Consider the following 16,995-nt stretch of genomic DNA (forward strand, 5'->3'; position numbering starts at 1 on the left):
AGTAGGCATATGTCTCGTACATAAGTACATAGTCATTTGTCTCATACATAGAATAGACATAAGTCTTACACAGAAATAGATGGTAATGTCTCTACTGATACAGATACATAGAAGCGTCAGTGACGACGTCTGGCCTGGCGGGGAGGCGGATCTGGAATCGGGGACCATCCCAACCTGTCGGGTGCCCTAACGTGACGAGGAGGAATCTCAGACTCTCCCTGGTCATGCTGTGTATCCTGTGTGGGGCCTGGTGGAGGAGTCGAAAACATGTTCATCCACTGGGTGTGCTGCGACATCTGAGCCTGTATGTTGTCCTCGGGATGTTGATCACTCCCCCACGTATCATGTGATGCCGACATAGACGCCTGATATCCATAGGCCCCTACGCGATGGAACGGTTCATCATGAAGAATGAGGTCGCGTCAATTAATATTGAAAACAATAAATATGAAGACACATACCTGCTGGGTGTGACGTCTGCTCTGGCTGAAACACGAAACTGGAGGGACCGTGCTGCTGTGGCTGTGGAGAAAACACGAAGCTCGACGTGGGACCATAGTGCTGCGGGTGCCACGTAGAACTGCCAGGTTGGTCAGGACGGGGTGGCCTGGTTGTCGGCTGCTGTGCTAGGCGTGGACGTGGTTGATGTCGTTGCATGGAGTGACGCGGCTGCTCCTGCTCGTGCTGAACAACATCGGTTCTCCGGGTGCACGTGATAGCCTCGTACACAGTCCGTATCTTATTCTGAATTCTTTCCAAGAAGGGCTGTACCACTGGACGATGTTGAAGAAGAGGTCAGACGATAGTGATCGTCCAAAGGTGGTCACGTCGTCGTACAGTTCGCGTGTCAAGGTAGCCTGCAAATTTCCATGACGATTAATAATGTCTGTCTCTTGCACGTCAAAGTATGTGACAACATTACGTAAAGAAAAAATATCTTACCGCGTACTGCCTAGAGCCCGAAGTATCATAGCTCGGGTACATATCCGACGGAGTAGGATCCGGTAACTCCTCTGGGTGGGAGTACTCAACAATGCGTAACCGTGTTCCGGTCATGTAGCGCCGCAAATAGAGATTGAATTCATCGAGATCGAAATTGTGATTCTCGTGCCATAGATTTGTGTTTGTTGTCTCCCATTCTATAACATACGGCTCTAGTCTAACTAGCCATTCAGCAGTTGTCCTGTTCATGCCCTTCCTTGACGTCCTAAAATTGTGGTGTGTGTTCAACAATTACCTAAAGCTTCGAATGGAGTACTATGAAAGAAAATGCAACATTGAAAAACTGGTTAATACCTGTGGATGTGTGCTGGCACCGGGTTCTCTATAGGGGGAGGTAGCTCCAACTGCAGAAGACCAAATTGCCTCATAACCCTCTGTTGTGCCATCTCCTCGACGAAGACATCAAAGATGATCTTCGATTTTGTCATCCAGTAATCTCGGTCCCTTGTGCATAGCACAGACATACCAGTAGGGTATCTCGCTTGTATGGCTGCTGCCGTGTAGGGCTGCCAGATTACCCCGGTGTACGCATCGAACTGCTCGTTCAATGCTGTGTACGCCTTCCTGGTCTGATCACTAGCAAAGCGTCTCTGCAGAGAATAAAAGTTAGTAGCCGCTCGCATCGATCGATCTCTTGTGCAGAAAAAGTTGCATTAAACTACAACACGGTGCCTACCTTGCGACGAGTCCAACACAGACCGAAAGTAGGCATGTCGATGCCCTCAACATCAAACATGGCGTCTATAGGCTCATGAACCCGTACATCTGGTCGCCCTATAGAGAACCTCTCCCACGACCACAGCTGTAGGAATAGAGGGCATCCAAGAAGGGCTGGCTTTCTCGATGTAAGCTGGCAACCGTTGCACATACCTCGGTATGTAGCCGCTAACACCGCCGAACCCCAACTCCTCTGTCTGATCTGATCTGCCGTCTGAGCGCTCGCTATCTCGAGTGCCATAGGGATGTAGAGGGCGCTGATGGTGGTGACATGGTTCTCCGTGAACATCACCTTGCCGAAAAGCCACAGTAAGTAGGCCTCGAGGCTCCGAGTGATCTGTTCCGCAGTCAAGGGCGCCCGGAAGTTCTGGATCTGCATTAAGCGAAGAGAAAGTTTTAGTAAGCCGCAATTATTTTCTGTACAACTTTATGCGCGATAACTTGAAGAGAATAGGTAGGGGAAATTACCCGGAAATTTAGCAACCACTCATACTTAGGTCCGTGATGCTCCCATACCGGATCGGGAGCATCCGGAAAAACACCGTGAAAACGTTCTGTGAGAGCTTGCTCCCAACCAGCCGGTGCGTCCAACGGTCCTACGGCATGACCTGCCAACGATAGTCCCAGCAAAAGTGACACATCCTCCAGAGTAGGAGCCATCTCTCCCCATCTGAAGTGAAACGTGTGGGTCTCTGGCCTCCAACGGTCCACTAAGCAGCTCAGCAAAGACCCATCGATGGCGACGCGTTTCTCACCCGGGATAGACTCAACCAGACGCGCGAAAGGTAAAAGGCCGGCCCATTTCAACCTTCATCAGAGAACTTTTCAGTTACTGTCTCCCATTTCAACCATTAATATGCATGTCAGTGTGCAAATTAATAAAGCACGTACCGCTGAAGCCATCCTGAGTGTATCTTCCAGTTTTCCTTAGGAGTGCAAGTGACGAGAGGCTCAAGCTTGCGCTCATACCATATCGCACCACGATGACCCTTATCAATGTCCCCATTCAGCAACCACAATCCCGACATTCCTGCACTTACAAAATTCAGAACAAAGTGCCACACTTAATAAAAATTCAGAACATAGTGCCACACTTAATAAAAATTCAGAACATAGTGCCACACTTAATAAAAATTCATAACATAGTGGCACACTTAATTAAAATTCATAACATAGTGGCACTCTTAATAAAAATTCAGAACATAGTGTCACACTTAATAAAAATTCAGAACATAGTGCCACACTTAATACAAATTTCAGAACATAGTGCCACAGCACACTTATTATAAATTCAGAACAAACTAGTGCTAGCTTAGCTTCTTCCTCTCGCCCTTACTCCTCTACTACCTCTACCTCCTCTTCTTCCCCGGTTGCCTCGTCCACGCCCAGTGACGAAAGTGGGACAATTAGTGTCCCTATGGCCAAATTCATTGCATAGAATGCATTGCCTAGTCGGACCTCCTGCTTCAGATTCATCCATATCATTTCGGATGCGCTGACACTGCCGTCTGCCTCTACTTGTACGCATATGCTCTGGGTTTGGAATGTAACGCCTATCGGCGGGGTTGACGCTGTTGAAATTACCCATTGCTCGAAAACCCATCAGCTCACCTGTCCAGGTATTGAGGACATCCTCTTTCAGAAAATATGGAGACACAAACGATATTGCGTCCATTCGAAGCTGCCCGCAAGCAGCAAGTACATGTGAGCAAGGTAGGTGAAGCAATTTCGGTTTATTGCATGTGCACTCACACGTTGGCCAGGCTTCATTGCCAATTTTCACCTCATGCGTCCTCAACTCATTTGCACATCCGAATTTGTTGTTGGCTAAGCGGACCTCAAACCTTCTTTCTTGATTACCGATGGCGACTACAGTGTGTGACCTAGCTTTTTGCATCTTGTTGTCCATGTACTTCGTGACTCTTTCACAGTACCGTGTATTTGGGTTGTTCAAGATATGCTGCTCTGCTATTTGACGTCTGTCTCTGAAATACTTGACGGTGCCATAGAAAATACCCTCAACGATGGCTGTAAGTGGCAATGCCCGGTTTCCTCTGAGGACAAAGTTGTATGTTTCCGCGAGGTTCGTTGTCATGACACCGTACCTTGCTCCATGTGTGTCATGTAGCAAAGACCACCTCTCCAGAGGCTCATGCTCTATCCACTGCTCGAAGGTTTTAATCGACCTCCCGAGCCTTCTCCTAGTACCAGGTGGGTCAAAGCCTGGCAGGTCACATAGCCCAACAGCCTCCTCCTCCACGGCCGCTGTTCCTGTTGCCAACTGTGCAGCTACTGCTTCAACATGTGCCCTCACCGCTGCATCTCTTGCAGCTTTCTTGTCCCTCACGTGTCTCTGCGTGCACACATTAAGTCTGTCGTGTATCAAATTGTACTTCCATAACTGGTTCTGCTTGCAGAGTTTTTTGAATAGATTCATCAGGTTCTTATTTCTAAACTGCGAGAAGAAATTAGCCCCGAGATGGCGCATGCACCAACGGCTCTGCAAGTCCTGCCATGGAACTTGTTCCTCAGGGCCTGGGTTTGTCAGTGTCCTTATCGCACTGAGTATACCTGCATGCCTGTCATGAAGGATGCACACATTCGGCTTCTCCTTGACAACTGATATTTTCAACTGCCTGAAGAACCATGTCCAACTTTCAATGTTCTCACTCTCCACAAAAGCAAATGCCAGTGGGACGACTTGATTTTGGCCGTCTTGACCTATGGCTGTCAGTATCTGACCCTTGTACTTGCCTGTGAGAAAAGTACCGTCAACACATATCACCGGTCGGCAATGCCTGAAAGCTTCGATGCATACACCGAAAGAGAAGAAGAGACGATGCAAAACCCTCACAGTTGGGAACTCTGGCATGAACATGTCTTGGATATCGATATAGGTGCCTGGATTCCGCTGCTGCAGGGTGTGGAGGAGGTGGAAAACAGAGTCATATGCATCAAAATAAGAACCAAATCTCCTCTCAAGCGCTGCATGCTTAGCCCTCCAAGCCTTGCCATAAGAAATTCTGTACTTCAACCTGGCGAACACTTTTGTCTGCACTGCCTTCACTTCCATAGCTTTGCCTTGCACTATCTCATCGTAAAACAGTCGAGCAATAAGCGTGGATGAAAGGTTGGCATGATCTTGAGGGATGCAGGGAATAAGACAAGTGTGATTAACTAAGTCACTTATCACCCAACTTGTGCCATACTTAGGGAGAAAGCCGTGCACCCTCGCGGGACAATCTGCATTCTTGCATACCATTGTGAGGAATTTCTGACTGGACACCTCAGCTTTGAAAACCCTTTGCATGGACATTGCCCAATTAATTATTGCATCCTTCAGGGCTTGCTTGTTCGGATACATAGCACCCGTCGCAATATTGTTCTGGTGATATTGCCAGGCTGAATCATGTCCATCATTCACGGTCATTGCAGATGATAAGTCATGATTCCACCATGCAGGATTCGGGACCTCCTCTGCATTTTCTTCTTCATCTGACTCGTCAGAATCATCGGCATGACCCCTTTCAACATCGGTGTCTTCTTCTTCCATCTGGTTCTGCATGTGCCCATCTACCTCGTCAGCGTCCACCTCGCCATTGTAATCACCATCGGCATTTCCTCCTTCTACCTGACTACTCTGCCCTGGTTCATAACCATAAGCATTTCCTCCTTCTACCTGACTGCTCTGTCCTTGCTCGTAACCATAAGCATTTCCTCCTTCTACATGACTGCTCTGTCCTTCGTAGCCATCCTCCCCTTCATGTGCAGTGACCTCCTGCACGACGGGAAGCACTAAAGCAACAGGATTGCATCCCCTTCGTTCACAACCTTGTAACCACCGCACCCAATCGGAGTCTCCCTCTATTGGCCTCAAATAAAAGTAAATTTTTGAACTTGACCGTGTCCACAATGCATGAACACCGACGGTGTTTGTTTCAGTATCAACACCTAAACTTGCCGCAATCCATTCTTTCAACTGACTAACAGACCATGTTTGTGGTGCGCTGATTGCAACCTCTATGTGAGTAAATTCACTCAGATCTGCTCCCAACTCATTTGTTTGGACAGTACCAGGACCATAGTAAAATCTCAACTTCACTACATCGGACATCTCGACTCACCTATTTTTTTTCAACATCGAAATACAAGTATTAGACATGTCTATATATATATTACCAGGACCATAGTAAATAATATAATAAATAGGCCCATGTTTACTAATAATAAATAGGCCTCAAATAATAATAAAAATATAACCGACAAATATGATAATTCAGTTTACTTGAATTATATGGCCATGTTGATGTATTTTTTATTTTAATCTATGTTAAAATAATTTAGAAAAAGGCATGCGTCTTATTTCTACGATCATGTAAAATTCTTCCTTGCTAAGAAGTTTTTTTGTTAAACTACAGCGTGACCGTTTAAAAAAAACAGTGTGGCATTGCTTGTTATGGGTTAAACTTTAGAAAATACGCATAATAAAGGTTAGCGGGTAATCTGCTTCATATTCGCATTGGGTACGGACTGAAACGTTTTTTAACATGTAGTTCTACTTTTCCTATTTTTTGCTTGCTTATTAAATTTTTATTATGTTTCCAACTCTTCAAAAAACACTTCTTATTCGTTTTTTAACATCGTTTTTTAACATGTAATATTATTCGTTTTGCTATGCACATGCCGCCGACCCCAACTCTTCAAACTCTTTTTTTTAACATCGTTTTTTAAATTTTTATTATGTTTCCAACTCTATTTTTTAAAATCGTTTTTTAACATGTAATATTATTCGTTTTGCTATGCACATGCCGACCCCAACTCTTCAAAAAAAAACTTGTCTCTTCTTTCCAAGTTTTTATTCATGTTTCCAACTTCTTATCCCGCAACTGTGTACGTGTCAAGTATTAAGCAACAACTTATTATCCCACTAACAACTAATACAATTCACACACCTACAACTATATTACGAATAATCGCACACAAATTTATTTTCACATCAAACGAAGCGTGCGTGCGAACGAATAATATTTACGTATACTACCGGGGCAAATAACAATATTTCCGTATACTACCGGGCCAAAAAACAATAATCGCACACAAATATTTACGTATACTACCGCGGCAAATAACAATATTTACGTATAATCCCGGACCACCTACGAAAAATAAAATGAGGGCTGAGATATACCCTTGAAGCGTGCGTGCGAACGAAGAACGAAGAACGAAGAACCACGAACGAAGAACGACGAACGACGAACGACGAACGACCTCCACCACCACCACCTCCACCACCTCCACCACCTCCACCACCACCACCACCTCACCACCCCAACTGCCCCAACGACGAACACTGCCCCAACTTCACCACCACCACCTCCACCAAAATGCTCACCACGACCACCACGAGCTACCCCGTCAGTAGATCGACACCTCTTTTCGCTGCCCTAAATGAGTTGAACCCATTCACGGTGCCAAAATCGCGAAAATGTAGCTCATTTAGGTGCACAAATGGGTGCCATTTTTCTGTAGAGAGAGGAGAAGGAAGAACACAGAAGAAAGGAGCAACGGGAGAAGAAGAATGGAGGAAGGAGAGGATATGGGCAGGGAAGGAGAAAAACAAAGCAGGAAAGAGAGAGGGAAGGAGAGGATAAGGGCGGGCTGGCCTGTGCGCGTCAGGTCGGCCGCACCCTGTCGGCCACCAGGTGGCCGATCGGCCTGCGGGACGCCGACAGGGGCGCACCACGCCGACAGGCCGCTGCCTCCCCCTCGCGACGTGGCACGACCAACCACAGGCCGCCGCGTGGCTGCCCGGCCTGCAGTCGGTCTCCTGATAGCCGATCGGCCTGCTGTGGGCCGACTGGGCTCAGTCGGCCTGCAGTGGGCCGACGGTGTATTATTCTTGTAAATTCTTTATTCTGCGTATTATTTCTGTAATTTTAAACAAAAAATGTATTATTTAAAAAAAATTAGCCGCGGTTCAGCCGTCAGATGCGTTCAACTTTTATTGATAATAGCGACAGCTAAGGGAACCGCGTCCCATAATTACGGAAGAGATACTAACGCGCATGCATGTGCTGACACACTCTTTATTCCGTTTCATTTTAAAAAAAGTAATAACTTTTCAACCGAGCGTCGAAACAAAGATCCGTTTTCACCGTTAGGTTTCTCGCGACGAGATCTTCAAAACTAGATCCCATGTGAGCACGTTTTGATAATTTTTTAAAAAAGAAGCAACTTTGATCCTAAACGAGGCAACTTTAGTTTTAAACATAAGCAACTTTTATTAAATTATATGTACTAATAAATTTATCAAGCAAGTATGTCATATACCACTTAGAAATCACGGCAAATAATATTTTTGACTGTATATGGGCAACTAAGCATCTTCGGTAGCCAACTTTAATGATGACAACATATTTTGATAGGATAGTTGCATGGATTTGCCAGGACAGTTGCTTGGTTTTGTTATTGAAATTGTTTGTTTTTTGTTAAGATGGTTGCTTGGTTTGTTAGGTCAGTTGCTTGGTTTGCTTAGACATTATGCATTGTGTGTTTTGATAATGTAGTTGCATGGATTTGTCAGGACAGTTGCTTGGTTTTGTTATGATAGTTGCTTAGTTTTGTTAGGACAGTTGCTTGATTTATTAGGACAATCGATTGGTTTTGTTATGACAGTTGCTTGGTTTACTAGGACAGATGCTTGGTTTGTTAGGTCAGTTGCTTGGTTTTTACACAAACCAAGATGATAGGAAGTCATATTAGACAAACAAGAAGAGTTGCTTACTGATAACACTAAAGTTGCCTATATACCACACAGAGTTGCTCAAAAAAAAAGTTCATCGAAACCTATCCATATGGGATCTAGTTTTGAAAAACTCGTCGCAAGAAACCCAATGGTGAAAACGGATCAGAATTTCGATACTCGAATCAAAAGTTATGGCTTTTTAAATTTTTTGAAACTCAAATTAATGCATGCGAACTGACGTGGTAGAGCATCTTCCTAATCACGCGGGGGACAGCAGAGTGTGGTTGTTTTCGCGCGCGGGTGGCTGATTTCCGTTTCTGGCTGTCTGGTCGCGCGCGCGGGTGGCTCCTTCCTTTTCTGGGAGAGCGCTCGGAGCTGCGATCGGGCGCCCGTGCGCCCGCGAGCCACGTCCTTTCTTTATATATAGCAGGCCTTGCACGCGGTAATGGGCCGGCCCATATGCCAGTCGTGACACCCCCTTTTTTTGCTTTTTGCTTTCTCATTTTTGTTTCTGGTTTTCCTTCTTTAAATTAGTTCGGAATTTCTGAAAAATTAAAATTCAAAAAGTTGTGAGTACTGAAAAAAATATAGATACATCTTAAAATGTTTGTGAATTCAAGAAACATTTGGGAAATCATAAAATGTTCGTGATTTCAAAAAACTGTTTGTATATCATAAAAAGATCACGATTTCGGAAAAAAATTCATGAAATAGAAAATGTTCATCAATTTTAAAATATGATCATGTATTCAACACATATTCGGGAATTTTGAAAACAATGTCCATGAAATTTTAGAAAATGTTCACAAAAATTAAAACCGATTTGTAAGTAACGAACAAAACGAACCATCGCTTAGGGACAGGTTTTATTAGGGTATTTGTAGAGGTCGGTTTATAATTTTATTTAGTCCCTCGTGCATCGGGTAAATAAAAGTTTCTGTGTTCTGTATAGCGCTTAGCCCAAAAAATTGACACATCTTGCTATGTGTTAATTTTTGTAAGCTATATGAAAATGATTAAATGTCTATTTTGCCTTCATACACAGCTATTCTGATACCACAGTTCTACTGATTATGAAAAACATCACTGCGTTAGGTTAAGACGAGACACATCATGCATCAGTCTAGCTCAGGCAGGGGCCCATCAATGTAGGTTGCTCAGCAAAAAAAAATCGTTATGGCACCTTAGGAAATCAAGTCGTCAGGAGACCATCACATTTTCAGTGTTTGAAATGACTTTTTAAAAATCCCTTCTCATCATGACATCAGTCAACATATAGTTTATGAAATAACATATTAAAAATCCTTATTTTACCCTGACATTTGATTCCATATAATTCGTACTGAGGTGGGTAAAAACGATACTACCCTTATACGTTTATTAGTGTTTTTTTAGGGATAATTAGATTTATGCCCCTAGTTGTGTCCCACTCGGCTGTTTTACCCCTAATTTTCAAAAGTCACTGCTTCTGTCCAAGTCACTTCGCTTCTCTTATGCTTTTGCCATTTGACCGTTTGACCGTCAGTTTGAAAACTTCATAACTAATTCATACTAAATCAAAAAATGCAAATAAGATACTAAAATGTTCGGAAAAAAAATCACCTATATGTCAGTGTCATTTGCATTCATGAAAAAAGTGTTTGAAAGTGCCCATCCGAGTTTTAGCTCTTATGCTACCACCATGAATAGTAAAATCTAAAAAAATTCATAAAATTCAAAACAAAATTTGGTGACAAAGAATGACAAATGTTTTATGTGCTTGCCAAGTTTCATCAAGGAATGACATTCGTGGGTGCCCCAGCAAAAAAATAATCAGCACTCCAAAACAGATTATTTTTTTGCCACGACTTCCACGAATGTCGTTCCGTGATGAAACTTGGCAGGCACTTTGAACATTTGTCGTTCTTTCCCACCATATTTTTTTGAATTTTTTTAGATTTTACTATTCATGGTGGTCTCAAAAGAGCTAAAACTCGGATGTGCATTTTGCAACACTTTTTTTCATGAATGTAAATGACACTGACATATAGTTGATGTTTTTCTGAACATTTTGGTATCTTATTGCATTTTTCTGATTTAGTATGAATTAGTTATGAAGTTTTCAAACTGATGGTCAAACGGTCAAAGGGCAAAACCATAAGAGGAGCAAAGTGACTTGGACAGAACCGGTGAATTTTGCAAATTAGGGGTAAAACAGACGAGTGGGACACAACTAGGGGCATAAATCTAATATTTTTTTTTACCGAAGCGGGACTCCGTTAAGAGATGATTTCTTATGTTTACCCTAGCTCGTGTAAAGCCGCCCAGATTCCAATGCTCAGCCGACTCACGCCGACCAAACCAGGCACAAGAAGGGCGCCTGCCCGGGAAGCAGTGTTTAGAGACCGACATCACCGCCGGCTCGACTCGGGGACGATTCGGAGGGGTGGCAAAAGAGGATGGTTGGTCTGGAGGGTTCTGCATTATTAGATGGTAAATCCCCTTCAGCTCCTCCACTTGCCCACTCGAATTTGCTGATTTTTATTGGTCGAATTGATTCATTCCCCTTTATTGTGGTTGTGTTGTGCTTCTTATGCAGAAGAAAGGATGGACCGCCACGGGTTGAGTGATACTGGAGGGCTTTCTTGTGTGGGTGGCGTATCGTTGCTCGCACCGGGAACTGCCTTCTCTACTGATTTTAGTATTCTTCAGGAGCTCCGCACAGAGAAGTTATTTCGAGAATATTTGGAGTACAGTGAGGATTCATTCAAGTGGGCGGCAGAAGAACTGGTTGCAGCATGCAATTCACCTGTATGCACGGATCATTGGGTTGCAATTTCAGCAAATCTTCATTCACCGTCCCCTCAGATGCTTGGAATTGTTGGCATCATAATCCTCTGTGTGTGCAGGTTGATTTGTTTCTCCAGACTGTGCCTGATGAGAGGCTTTTTCAAGAGCACCTTTTCAATTTTGTGTCGTTACGTGAACAGGTACCGAAATAACCCTCGGTTTCATGACCCACTTGTCTTTTTTGGTTTATTATTACTGTCTTCTGTACCTCCTTCTTTGTTGCAGTTTTCTCCTTGTTTTTAGTACATGTATTCCTTACTACTATAATGATTTTGGTACTATTTATCCTATATTGGTCTTAGATATCAATGTATTAATACATATTTGTGACTTTCCATCAGAATGCGTAGATGTTTGTTTTCTCATAAAAGATGTGGAGGGTTAAATGATTTTGAGCATGCTTGGTTTGATGCCTAATTGGTTCGTTACCAAGTTGTCTTGCCGATCTCACATAAAGTTGCCATTTTTTGGCTTGCCAACGCATTGGCTAGCCAAATATTGGTAGCAAACCAAGCACACCCTTTGTGATAGGGCACCTAGTACATTTGGAATGCCGCCAGCAAAAATGATTATACTGAATATGGGTTCATTTGGGCAGATGATCTGCTGGAAGTTCATATATTGGCAAGCCAAAGTTTGGTAGCCTATCACACCCTTTGTTATAGCCTTAGGCCTTATACAATGGGAGGTGCTTAGGAGAGATGCTTAGAGAAATAAACCAGGATTTCCTTAAGCACCAGTGCTTATTTGTACAGGATAGACGCTTAACTAAGCGTCTCTCCTATAAAAATAGGCACCGGTGCTTCAGAAAAACCCGATTTTTTTTAAGCACCTCCCTAGGCATCTCCCATTGTATAAGGCCTTATAGGGCACCTCTACATTTATCATGCAGACTGCAAATTATTCTTCATTTTTGAGATAATTCTAGAAGTCAGCCCAAATATCACTTGAGACACACACAACCGGTCGCAATATCGCCCCTCCTTGTTTAACCGGTTTTGATGTGTTTTCACTCAGGTTCTATCCTAGTCAGAACTACCACATCATTATTTTCTCTCTCATCTCTGCCATGTCACCATTTCTCTATCCTCGTAGCTGAAACAAAAATAGCAGGTTTCTGTCAAATGTCAAAACGTATGTCCATTTTAGCCAAAATTCCACCAGATTGTCACTACATTATTTCTAATTTACTGATTTTTTTTTCAAAATTTATACCAGAATGTTCAGTGAATTATTCTTGATTTACTGGAATTTTTCAGTTTTTTTCAGTGAAGTCCGAATTTTGAACCCAAAAATTGAAATATGAAACTAAACAAGCAAGTTTCATTCAAACTGTCAGCCAATTTAGCTGAAATTATACCGGAGTGGTAATTGAATTATTCCCGATTTACTGGAATTATTTCAATGTTTTCTAACAATTTGTATTTTTTCCCACTTTCTAGATTTGTGAGCATTTCGACAGCCTAATGGTAGTACGTTGTAGGTTTTTTGGCAGTACTTCGGCATAACAGGAACCATATCAATCAATATACATATTACTCACATTCTAGTTCCTCATCCAATCCATAATGTTCAGAAGGTCTTAATGGTCTCACATAATGGAAAAAAGCAACAAATTGGGCACACATGATCCATATGGTTCACGACAATGTAGAGCTAGGAGTTTGGGACACAACAGCACGAATGGAACATAATTCGACAATAGCCAATGGTTTGGCATATCACAACACTAAAGCATCACAAGTTCACAAATAGCGTAACTATCAATTAGAGATCATCTAGAGCCCTAAAAGCCTGCCTAGCCTTCCGTGCTACTGTCCTCCTTTCTTCCCAGTAGGTTGGTTTGTTGATTGCCGTAGCATTTCTATATGACACATGCAAAGTAATACTTGATCTTTTTTTAGATCCTTGCACCAAACCCTGCACATTCACAATATTTCCGGAGGTTTTGTTATGGATACCCTTGTTAGACGCTCTCTTAGAAGTTGATTGCCGGATTGTGTACATGCATCTCTTCCTACCAGCTGCCATGCTTTCATGGGAAGGCTACAAAACATTGGTCAAGTTCAGCTACAAGAGTTCAAAAATTCGTTGACAACAGTGTGAGCTTACCATGGAAGTTGCAACTCGTGGTTGTGTGGATGTTACCGTTCTTGGTTGTGTGGATGGTGTAGCTTGGGAGAGTGTTGATGGTGCAGCCCGAAGCTGTAATACATGTTACAAATATCGTAGTTCATAATACAAGAATGTAAATTAAAGAATATTGAGAACTCATCACATTAGGTGTAGCCTGGGAGAGTGTGGGTGGTGCAGCTGATTGCACTTAATGCATTTAATAGTTGTGTTGTAATTCATAATACATGAATAGTTAATTTTTAAAATAATGAGAGCTCATGTTAGTTGTTGGAGTTGTGCCTCTGCCTCCATTCTTGCTCAGAAGATGTTCTATTATGTCCTATTTGGTTGCACTTCCCACACCAGATGTTAGTACCAGATCTGCTAATTCTGCTGCTCCCTGGTTTCTCATCTGTTTCTTTTGTCCTTGACTTCTTTCTGCCATCCATAGCAATGTGCCCAGGCGCCAATGTCCTAGGTCTATTTGAAACTGGCCATGCAGGCATGATCAGCTAACTCTGCTGCTCCTTGGCTTCTCATCTGGTTCTTTGTCCTTGACTTCTTTCTACCAGGCATAGCAATGTGCTTAGGTGCCACTGTGCCGGTGCTTAGGTCTATTTGAAATTGGCCATGCAGGCATGGCTTCCACATGCTGAAGGCAATGCTCGTAGTTTTTTCTAAACTCGTCAACATGGTAGCACTTTCCGATATAATCATCAAGGCTATTTGTACGGAAATATATGAAATTCCTTGTTTATTTATGGAAGACATTCTCACCATCCTTGCTGCTAATAACCTGCACCCCATCATCTAAATATGGCTCACGAAACGCTATCTCCTCGATATGCAAACATCCTGTCTATCTCATCCTTAGTAAATCCATCATTCATTTGTCTCATTTGGCGTAGCTGGTTCTTCTCGTCGTTCTCCAACGTAAATGTCGACACACCATCCATGGCGATATGCTCTAATATTAACGTGCATGACTTGTCACTCATGCGACAACCAAGGCCACCAAACAAATATTTCCTAGACATCAACCAACACAATATCTCTCCATCTAAATGGTGCGGTGAAGCCTCAAGTGACATTGAACCTCTTCCATTCCACATCTTTGACAGAATTTTTGATTGATCTCGACATTCCTAAGGGAGGTGAACCAAAAGAGGCAATAGGAGAGGAAATGTTCACTGTGGTTGTCGTTGCGTTGAGGCATAGCAGGAGTAGTATGACGGATGCACGTCGAGCCGAAGCAAGGAGCTGCAGGGATGTGCACGTTCCAATGTGGGAGTACTCCCTCCAGGTCGGTATATTAGTCGCCTCACCAATTCCAGATATTCCCGTAAAATTAGCTGGCCCGCATTAGATCGGCAATACGCCCGTGAAGTTCTCCTCGTAAACCGAATTTTCTCCTTGTTTTAAGGGAGTTGGGTGCTAGTTATTTGCTGCTCATGGTTGCATGCTGGACGACCAAGTCACGACATTAACCGGTCATGACATTTAAAGGAGTATATGCATGCAGGAAGCGCTTAACTATTCGCTGGTTACGGCGGCTGACGGTTGCATGCAGGACTAAAGAAAATTACTCTAGCGATAGTAAAGACGCATCTTGGTCACAGCGCTAAGGTCTCCCGACAAACAAACCGGTCTGGAGAACAACAACAACAACAAGGCTAGAACTGAAACCCATAAGATCTCACAACCAACTCATGCTTCTGGGCTTCTGGCACATGGATAGCTAGCTTCCACGCACCCCTGCCCATGGCTAGTTCTTTGGTGATATTCCAGTCCTTTAGATCCCCCTTTACGGACTCCTCCCATGTCAAGTTTGGTGTACCACGACCTCTCTTGACATTATCAGCATGCTTTAGCCGTCCGCTATGCACTAGAGCTTCTGGAGGCCTGCGCTGAATATGCCCAAACCATCTCAGACGATGTTGGACAAGCTTCTCTGCAATTGGTTCTACCCCAACTCAGCAATAAGAGAGAATAATTCCTCCTTCCATTTTCTGTTCCTAAGATTACTCTTAGAGAAAATTTATGAGACTTCATGTTTTTATTTTGGATAAAGACATGCCCCTAATTACTAGAAGAACAAGTGAAGAATAGAACAATGTGCATTACGTCACTTACTTTTCTACATTTAGGCTGAAATGGGAAGTTGTAGACATAGGTCGTGCGTGGAAACATGAGAAAGATTTAAATTTTCTACATTTGAGCACTAGCTCTTTCAAATTGAGGAGGGAGAATTAGTGATTGGTTTGGGACTATCTGTAAATTGCAAAGGGCTTCTCTTACTCTTTTAATTTCTAAATCTGTTTCGAAGAGAAGTTTGGTTCTTTTCTAATCATTTTCTATTCTGTACTGAATGGAACCTTCATCTTGCAGTATTCTGTGGTTGTTGATGATGCTGATGGAAGTAAAGAAAGTTTGGCTGATGATGGATCACCACGTTTCTCGACTGAGGCTGAGATCAAACTCATCCGCCGTAAGAATGTATGTGTTTGCAGCAGAATTTTGTTCCTTTTGCACCTGCTTGTTGCCTGCTGGGTGCTTGAGATGTATAATTGTCTGTTGCTATCACTACATTAAATATGTTGTCACGATTATATGAAGTCGGCACAAATATGTGGCATGCTTCTTGAACCTGTACATATAACATACATGTGAGGGCCCTGCCTAAACTTCTAATTTCTGGCGTCATGATATTTATTTGCAAATCTATGTGAGCATACGTGCTAAGCACTCATCTTAATGCATGATTGGTAATAACTGTTTCGATTATTAACTCTCTCTCTCTCTCTCTCTCTCTCTCTCTCTCCCTGGTGTATTTATGATTTACAAATAATTACTCTTAAACTTGATGTTCGCATAAAATTCTAACTGACCATGAAGCCACATGGATTTGTATCATTATCCACATAGTCGGCAGGCGGATAACTCCATCTCCTATAGTGGATTGCCTGTGGCACATGCATGCGCATACAAATAGACAACCTGTTCACTGAATCCCCCGAAGTGAAGGTGGTTCAATGTTAGAGTACGCAATGGGCCTAATGGCCTGGGCTGGCGGTAATTAGAGATAAGGGTCGCTTGCTTAGAGGTCAAGTAAGCCTTGCTTGGGAGTCAAGTAAACCTCTTTATATAAAGAGAGGAGATGTATCAATCTAATCAAGCAAGAATTAAGAAGGAAATCCCTTCCCTCTTGCCCGGCCGTGGGCAAAAAGGCCCCCGGCCGGCCCTCTCGCGCCCTCCTTCTAGCAGCCACATAGCAATTTGGTATCAGCTAGCTTCGGTTCGATCATGTCTTCACCGCCGCCCAACCCGTCTCTTTCGCTGCCGGGATCCTCCGTCGCGCCCGCCCCCGCCATCCTCACCCCGGAGGAGGTGTCCGGGGCTCTGCGGGACCTAACCCAGGCGGTCCAGGAGATCCGCTTGTTCTTGGCCGGGTCCTACAGGCCGCACCCGGCTGCGCCGCCCATCGCCGCCACCGCGCCGCCGTGGCTGCCGTGGCTGCCGCTGCACCAGGCGGCCTCTGCCGCGCTCGCCGGGCCGCTGCAACTGCCATCCACCGCCCCGCCCTGGCT

At 43.6% G+C, this 16,995-nt stretch overlaps 1 protein-coding gene across 3 annotated transcripts in view; it reads left to right on the top strand.

The window, feature by feature from the left end:
* The first annotated feature begins 10,733 nt into the window (after positions 1-10,733).
* LOC123181077 (uncharacterized) overlaps positions 10,734-16,995 on the top strand; it is a 12,581-nt gene continuing 6,319 nt past the window's right edge. Inside the window, exons 1-4 of one of the 3 annotated variants that reach the window (XM_044593298.1) lie at positions 10,743-10,936; positions 11,043-11,254; positions 11,353-11,433; positions 15,797-15,904. In XM_044593298.1, the coding sequence (XP_044449233.1) occupies positions 10,903-10,936; positions 11,043-11,254; positions 11,353-11,433; positions 15,797-15,904 (435 nt within the window). In that variant the 5' untranslated portion in view covers positions 10,743-10,902. Of the gene's footprint in view, positions 10,937-11,042; positions 11,434-15,796; positions 16,990-16,995 lie in introns of those variants that run through there. The other 2 variants (XM_044593296.1, XM_044593295.1) reach the window with 2 other exon arrangements.

The sequence above is a fragment of the Triticum aestivum genome, chromosome 1D, assembly GCF_018294505.1.
Source record: "Triticum aestivum cultivar Chinese Spring chromosome 1D, IWGSC CS RefSeq v2.1, whole genome shotgun sequence".
NCBI classification, from domain to species: Eukaryota; Viridiplantae; Streptophyta; class Magnoliopsida; order Poales; family Poaceae; genus Triticum; species Triticum aestivum.